General features: G+C 43.8%; 1 protein-coding gene across 6 annotated transcripts in view; it reads right to left on the bottom strand.

Annotated features, from left to right (window-relative positions):
• Positions 1 to 1137: 1137 nt before the first annotated feature.
• mrj (DnaJ heat shock protein family (Hsp40) member B6 mrj) overlaps positions 1138 to 8866 on the bottom strand; it is a 164233-nt gene continuing 156504 nt past the window's right edge. For all 6 annotated transcript variants that reach the window (XM_070531615.1, XM_065453145.2, XM_065453143.2 and 3 more), the window contains 2 exons: positions 6736 to 6852; positions 1138 to 2822 (listed from right to left, as the gene is read on the bottom strand). In XM_070531615.1, coding sequence (XP_070387716.1) covers positions 2717 to 2822; positions 6736 to 6852 — 223 coding nt within the window. In that variant the 3' untranslated portion in view covers positions 1138 to 2716. The remainder of the gene's footprint in view (positions 2823 to 6735; positions 6853 to 8866) is intronic.

Here is an 8866-nt window from a genome sequence, read left to right as displayed (position 1 = left end):
GACACGAAAATTTCTTTGGACGGTAGAGGTATATAGCTTCGCTGTAAAAGGCTTGCATTACTCTAAAAGGAGTAACTCGACACGAAAAACACGGAGATCTTTACTGCTTATGCAGAATGGCCCGAGTACGACTTCTATGACGTCACAAGTACGGCACCTCGGTTTTGGCTTCGCTTCGGGGAGAAAAGAGGGCGAGGGCATTTTGGCCTTCTCCAGTAGCAACCTTTTTCCGCTGCATAAATCAATGTAGTGTGACGAAATAAGAGCCAAACCTTTTTTACTCTAGGTCTTTGTGCCCGTTCAACCGTAGTTACAAAATTTTAGTAGGAAACTGTCTTCTATTGGCAAGGCCTGGTAGTCCTACTTTACTCCTACCTGCTCATTAGCGCCAGTAAAATTGCAGTGACAGAGGCAGGAGAGAAGGATATGAAGGATGGCAGAGAATCGGTAGGTACTAGTAGTTACTCTGTAGATCAAAAAAATTAAAGGCATCTTACGGTTCGCACGTGGATCTCAGTGATAAGATGGACCAGATCATCTTGCAAGAGGTATTGCTCTACCTGGATGATACAAGCATAAATGCAAGTTGGCCTGCTTGAACGGAAGATTGACCTCAGGACAAAACAAGGGAAATTCAAATGCGAGGGAAATTTATTTGGCGAAATGCTGAAACAAACTTGAACAAAGTATGCTGCCTTTAAAAGAAAGACAATTGATTCACAAATTCGTGGTGTATACTTCAAAGCAGAACATAACATTGTTTTGGATGAAAAAGTAATGCAGTTTTTGCAGCAATATCAGTTTTCGTTGCAGAGTCGCAAATTTGACAATTAGATTTTTGGCTATTTGTGAACTTGGGCCACAAAAATATCTGCATGTAGCCCTCTTTATTACAGCAACCTGCACACAAACCTTCAGCAGAGGCCAAATGAAGACATTTATGCCGTTTCATGTCTGAGAAGAGCAGTTCATATCTAAGGCTACCAATTAAGCAACTACGTATCAGGCAAATTGATAGGTTATTCTCAACAGCAATGACAAAGTAGGCATCAATTATCCTCCAGCATAACCTCACGAGACATGCGTACCCCATGTCTCAAGTCCCCACTTCAAAATTGAAAAGACAAAGAGGGAATCTTGGATGGCATATTAGTTTTATTTACAGACTCGCCACACCTGCAACCTGACAAAGACTAAACACGTTCAGTGGTGTGCGCAACAATGGAACTTCATTTTAATTTAAAAGTAGCTAGTTTCACACAGGTTACATGTATTTACAGACAATATCAACTCCTGAACAATTATGCAACCCCCTTCTCTTTTTTGTTTCAAAATAAACAGGGCGTGCACAAGAAATGCTTCACAAACTTGAGGAACACAGAGCAGAGAAAGCTCTCGGCTTAGCTCACACAAGGACTTGCACAAAAGCAGTGTGGAATGTTTTCACACATATCGGTGATCCTTACAACAGCATCGCAGAAAAAAAAGCCAGGAGACTGTACAGCACACACAATACATGTCAAACCAGTCAAGACAGCAGTAAGATAAAACACAGATTTAAAGAGGAGTAGCGAGTGATCTAAACGTGCCCTTCCCACACATTCAGTAGCCACAGTGCAACAAATAGAGAGACCACTTATTCACACATGAATGAATTAATTTCAGCATAAGTGGCCCCAATCCTACAACTACAGAACACAGCAGAGTCGTTCCAGATGTACAGTTTAGCGATTTACACATGTACAAATGGCCCAAGTGGCACATGCTGTGGTAGGCGCTGCACTTTTATTGTTACATGCCAACGGAGGACAAAAAAAATATATATATTTAACTAACACGTGCTGACCACTTCAATGTTAAGAACATGCATAAAATTCAGTACCACAAGCGAGTTTTGGGGGAATATTAGGGACTAGAAACCAGATATGCATGCAGGCATAACAGGCACAACTGCAATGGAGCAAGTATAACTGTTTTTCACCATCTTGTAAAGAGCCATTTGTGCAATGATAATCATGTCCTTGAGATCACTGCAGGTGCCCTGCCTTAACATTACAAGCTCATAAGCACTGCAGCAGAAGTACTAAATTCAACAATATTTAATTTTCACGGGGGCAAGCATCCTAAATCCTATTTGCTTAAAACAGTGCACGAGAGCTCAAACGTGCCTCACCAGTGAAAGCATGTACCTTGTCAATACTAAGAGCATTCTTTCTGCTAATTCTGCAATGCGCAGGATGTGCTTTTTGCTGGCATCTTCCCTTCACTGAACGAACTTCTGACATCAGCTCTTTCACTTGCTACCAAAGTGCATAACCAAGACCACACAAAACAAGAAAGCAAATGTTGGTCCCCAAAATCAACTGCATGAAATGAGCCACGAGGTGTATATTCATTTTGAAGAATTTTCAGTGCTTCCGTACTTGCAGAAAGAAAAACCAAATATGTATGAAAAAAAAGGGGGGGGGGAATGAAAACGACAGAGGAAGAAAGTCCGACAGCATGCACACACACAAACACGCATAGTCCGACACACATCTTTCAAGCTTCGAGTTGTCTTCAACCGCTGGCTGCTGCTGCCTCCGACCAAAGCGATCTCTCTCTAGTCATTCGAAACTGGAAGTGCACAGTACTGCAGCAGGGACACCTCATAGATTCTGCCAAACGGGCACAGCACATCGGGACAGCAAGAGCATTGGACAAACTAAACTCCTCTTCACTTGTGCTTATATCCCAGGGCTTGAACCTGGCCATTGACAGTCTTTTTCGTTAGGACACCATCCTCATGCACAGTGACTGTCTCCACGTCATTCTCCAGGACTCTGTGATGAAAGGGAAAGAATTCCTCAGTACTCTGCGTAACAGAGCAAACTTTGATGGTTAAACAAGAGTCCGGTGGAGGGTCACCAGACCAACAGGATGCAGCTTGCATGAAAATGCAAGTTCGGCTGCTTTATCAGTAATTAGTAAATATTTTTTTAAAAACATTGTTTTTTATGAAAGCATGAATATTTGGCGCAAATTATATAACTGTCCATGAAATATAGTCCGTTCCTCAAGCAATAAATGTCTTTTGCATACTAGACAGGTTGTGGACACAGCAAAAGTAAGTAAGCAATACAGTTGAACCTCTATGCAACGAACCTCTATGTAACGAATTCCTGGATTTTACAAAATTTTTCAATTCCCCAACACATCCCCCATTGAAGCCCATGTATAGGCAACCTCCATGTAATGAATGCATCGTGGCGGTTGACCTTGATGTAACGAATTCGCAGCGCAGATCATCGAGCTGTATCTTGTAATGTTTTGCCGAAAATTCGACCGAGCAGTGCGCAACTTTAATGAATATTGTTTAAGTAAGTTTTTATATCAAAAGGTAAAGTAGACCATGAGCAGAACGCTTGCAATCGGAGCAAACAAGCAAACCTCGGTGATGATGATGATGTTGAGTGCCGCTCCCTGGCAAGCGTAGCAACTTTTAAGCTTTCATATTGTAGCTTGACACTAGGTGGTACTACTATGACATTCTTTGTGGTGTCTTGCGGCGCATTTATGATAAGCCTTCTTCGTCATCATGTTGACGTGTGTGTGCAGGTGTGTGTTTACGGTGTCTGTTCGTTGCGATGGAGTTCTGTTGTGAGGAAACGCAAAATTTTGTCAATTGAAGATGAGCTCTCGATATTGAATGCGGTTACCACTGGCAAAAAAAAAAAAAAAAAGGATGTCACTACCCACTTCAACATACCCGCCAGCTCCCTGTCAACCATTCTTGCTGCAGAACAAAGCATCCGCACTGCGATGGAGTTGGGCACAAGTGCCAAGAAGAAAAGAATGAAGACGTCGACGTATGCTGATGTGGACAATGCCGCGTTTGCATGGTTTTTGGACAGATGAGCACAAAAGGTGCCCAAAGTGGTGTGATTTTGCAGCAGAAAGCCATAGATTTTGCTTGCATCCTGGGCCACGATGACTTCAAAGCGGGTAACGGCTGGCTACAAGGATTTAAAAGCCGGCACGGTGTCGTCGGAAAGGTTATATCTGGCGAGTCTGCCTCCACAGACAGCGATGCTGCTGCCTCGTGGGTGGCCGAGAAGCTTCCCGGCATTTTCAGCCGCTATGAAGCTGTCGACATTTATAATGCTGATGAGACGGCCTGTTTTATCAAATGTTACCGAGCCACACGTTGTCACTAAAGGGAGAAGACTGCCGCGGTGGAAAGCAAACTTTGCATAACGGTTTTGCTTTCCGCCAACACTGATGGCAGCAACAAGCAAATCCCACTTGTAATTGGCCACAATGCCCGGCCCAGATGTTTTAGAGGAACAAGGTGGATGCCAGTAAATTATGTGGCAAACTTCAAAGCGTGGATGTCGCTGGCAATTTTTTCCAACTGGCTGAAGGAGCTCAACCAAGATGTTAAGTGACAAGGTCACAGTATTTGTTTGCTGCTTGACAACTGCTCCACGCACCATGTGGAAGGCCTACAGCTTTCGAACGTAGAGCTGCAGTATTTGCCAACAAACTGCACTCCTTTCATACAACCCTTAGGCAAAGGGGTTATTAACAGCTTTAAATGCTGTCACCGCCGTCGATAGATACAAAAGATGCTACTGGACATCCGCCTTGAACGGCTGACGAAAGTGGATATCTACCAAGCAATCAAAATGCTTGCTGCATCGTGGCAAGAGGTTGGATCACAAGTGATCGCCAAGGCTCAGGCAAATCAGGCCATTCAATTTACAGTCCCTGAAGACAAACCTTCAAGCCCACCCGAAGTCACAGAAGCGTGGGATGAACTGTGCATGAACGGCCGGGTGCCTGACGGTGTCGAACTGTGCGACCTTTTGTTCGTGGACAACAGCGCCGTGTGTACGGAAGAGATGACTGATGCGGCACTTGTGGAAACCATTAAAGATAGCCTTGAAGGTGACGATTCGTCAGAGCCTGATACGTTTTGTGCAATGCCTACCGCGAGGGAACTGATGGACGTGGTGGATGTTCTGTGTCGTTTCGTGCGCTTGCAGGACGATGAAGCAGCCCTGGATGCCTTAGTTTCCTTGGAGCGCCGAGTAGTGGCTTTGATCAGGCAAAAACAGCAAGCTAAGATTACGCAGTTTTTCTCTATTAAAACTCTTTGAATGGCGAGTTCACTTCAATTGATATCTGTCGCATTTTTATTTCGTTTTGGCATGATCTTTACCAGTCTCAACCTGAAACTGCATGTAACGAAAACCTGGATATAACGAAGAAGTGCGAACTTTTTTCAATTTAGTTATATCCAGGTTTGACTGTATAAAAACACCAATATAAGCCTGTCACGATTATCAAAGTGTCTGCTTGCAATCATAAGCTCGAAACATTTATTTCAATCCTGTCGTAGCAATAGAAAACCTGTAAGACAAGCAACTATACAATATGCGCAATACAGTCAAACCTCAATATATCGAACACGGATATATCGAATTATTGCGTAGATCGAACACTTTCTACATCACCTAGAAAATTGCACGTATTTTTTCTTTCTTATTTTGAACGAGGTTGGGCATAAAATGGATATATCGAACTCGGCCGCACCAGCTCACGTGTGCTGTATTGACAGGATTACCTAGAGGATAGAACACCCTAGAGGATAGCAGCGGCGCGATGGGCCACCGATCCGAGGGTGCCATTTGAACATAGCATTGTACACACGCGGCGGCCGTGGCTAGTTCAACCAAGTTTGACAATGTCAACGACGCATTGCATTTGTCACACTGGCTCCTTTTCAGTGCCGCGCTCTGCGCCTGCCGTGCCTCGCAAGAGCTGGCGGTTTGCATCTGCAAAGACGTGAGATGCAAAGACGCGGCGCGCTCACTGGGCTCACTCATAGACACCTTAATTTGCAGACGCCACTTGGTTATTGACAGTGGTGTACAAAATGCTTCGAATGACGGATGTGGAGATCACAGCAGAAGTAGTGGCCAAACGAAGACGCTGCTGAGGTTGATCCAGCAAGCGCTGATGTTGCCCCACTCCCAACTTCAACTGAGGCTGTAGTTGTGTAAGCCCTTCTTTCTACGTTGCTACTGCGGCACAATACAGAGCACCGGCTATCTGTTGTGAATAGTTTAGACTATGTTGAGGACTCCGTGTTAAAACATGCAGCTGCCAATAAGAAGCAGGCTACACTGCTGCAGTACTTTCAGCCAAATAAATCAATACTTTCTGTGAGGCTTCAAGTGAGTATTTACTGTGGCACAATGGGGCACGATCAGGGATCACTGTTCAGAGCGCGCAATTAGCCTAGATCGTGCCGACTTCGCATGGCTTACGGAGTCAGCACGGCTTATGCTAGTTGCATGCAGCACAATCGACCACGCGCCCCCAGCTCACGAAGTCGGCGAGGCTTATGCCAAATGCGCGCGGTGCAACCGAACACGCGCTCCGAACAACGGTCCCCATCACGCCCTTGGTTCATTGATTGGTTTGCAGAAGTTTATGATCTGTTTTTTACATTATTTTATATATTGGACTCTGGCTATATCGAACTATTTCACGATCACAGCATTTTTCGATACATCGAGGTTCGACTGTATTTAACTACTTTCAAAGCAAGCATGATGGAAAAGAGGTAGAATTAAAATATTTCTGCAAAATAATCATGATCAACCAATAACATGTCACTGACATAGAATAATTATCATGAAGCTACATATTATAGTGAACACTAAAAAGGCTTATGCAACAACTTACTTCCTGGTCTCTATCTTTTTGCCGTTGACAAACCGCGTAGACGTCGTCGTCTTGCGTACACCTGGTCGCACCGCTCCCATGTCTGTGCTGAATGTGGATGTTGTTACTGATGTGAACCTGCAAAGCAAAATGACGAGTTACAACATGTGGGCTAATGTCAGTTTGGCATGACACACTGCATATCAACTTTAAGTATACAACACTATCTTCCAAGCCCTGTGGAATGAAATACAGAAACTACAAACACTGTGGGAACAATGTGATTCACCCTCTACAAATGGGCATTACATAATGTAATTTCATCCTTCCAATGTTAAAGTGTGGTAAGCCACATTCAAACATAAAACCTCTGATGCCATCCACTAGGTGCATCATAAGCAAAATTGTCATCATTGTTACATACTGACTAAAGAATTGCTGCCATTGTGAGGGATAGACACAGGCAGTATCTGGTAGCCAGTTACCTGCCCCATAGCACACTTGTATGATTCTTGCAGTTTCTCCAGCGTTGCTTCACTGGAATTTGACATGCAGAGCTTCAGCTGCGGGCAAACAATGTGCTACATGTACAGTTCCAGCTGCAAGATATACACAAGTGTGCAAAATTCAACACAGTGTTCAATGCAGTGACTTCAGCTGTGACTTTGCTCACTGCTTGGCAGTCAACCATTTGTCCATGTTTCACACTGCTGATTGTAACATAAGTGCAGCACCTTCGTTTCACCAGTTCCACAATGACGGGGAATGCGTACAGCGCACACGTGGCTAGTTATACCAATTTTTCACACTCATGACCCACAGCCCCATCGTAATGAAATGCATCACTTGCCTAAAGCTATGCACATGACAGCAGTCATTTTTCATGAGCCAAGGATGAAATGCCACACAACTGTAGTTGCAATAATTGAATAGAGCTTACGGCCAAATACTAATGTTAGCAAGGCTACACTTCGGCCATGCTATATGATCACACAAAGCACACAAGATAATGCAGCATGCAGCACCTTTAACTTGAAGGATACTTGTCCAAATTAACCCGGTTTTTGCCATGTATCTGTTATCTAGCCTCTTTTGCGAAGCAGCCAGTAAAAAGTAGCAAAGAAAAAAACGACTTTAGGTAGTCACTATAGATTTTTACCCGAATAAAAAGCATTTTGGCCAAGGAAAGATCACACAATTGAATAATTAACTATGATGTTACTGCATCTCTTGAAAAGCTGCTTTGCATCAAAGGCCAGGCACCCCTAGCACTAGATTTGAAGTCACACCTGTAATAGAGCGCGGGGGTCCACTCAAGTGTACCCATGCCTTGCTGGAGTTGCTCCAAGACCACTCTAGAGACACACACTGCGCTCTAGAGTGAGCTCATTGCTGTTGCTCTACCCTAGGTGCCTGGGGATTTCTAGAGATGCATGTACCCAGTGCCACTGGGTAAGAGCCCATACATGTAGTTGAATGCTTCTACAATAAATGCCTCAACAGAGAAATGACCTGTATAATGGACTAATTAAATCTGGGCTGAATCCCTATCTTTCATATGTATTGCAAATGTCTCTAAAACAAAGAAATTTAGGCATCCCCGAAAGCCGATTTTTTCTTTAAAATGAACGCCAGGTGGGAATTCTGCCACTACCCTCCACAGATGTCACTAAAATACGTTCTGCACTAGCGCTAACAGCAGCTATTGAAGAGCATGCTGATATGCAGCTGAACTACTGACTCCTCGAGGAATCACTCAACTCGTATGCTGCTTGTCTCAGCGCATAAGCAGTTGCAATGGCTGATGAATACATCGCAGTTGATGACAACCTGATGATGTAATCGTAACTGATGACCAAGAACATCTTCAAAGCCAGCTAGGGTGAAAACAATGTGAATGTCAGTGAATGCAATAATCAAGGATTTTGACAGCAAGGGAGGTGATAGAGGCATTTGACAATCTGCAGCATTACTTTGCTTAGCTCCTGCGTTTCACACCAGAGCATGCTGTAAATTTCTGTGCATTAATGTAGGCTGAAGTCGCACAAGAAGATTAGGGAGTTATTTCACCAAGTCTCTCTTGAATTCATGTTAAATAAACATTTGGTTTTGTTGAACAAGCTTAGTATGCTCTAGTGCACGTGGCACAGTG

This window comes from Dermacentor albipictus, chromosome 1 (assembly GCF_038994185.2).
Source record: "Dermacentor albipictus isolate Rhodes 1998 colony chromosome 1, USDA_Dalb.pri_finalv2, whole genome shotgun sequence".
NCBI lineage: Eukaryota > Metazoa > Arthropoda > Arachnida > Ixodida > Ixodidae > Dermacentor > Dermacentor albipictus.
The sequence above is the reverse complement of the archived record's forward strand: the minus strand, read 5'-3'. Positions and strand labels throughout refer to the sequence as shown.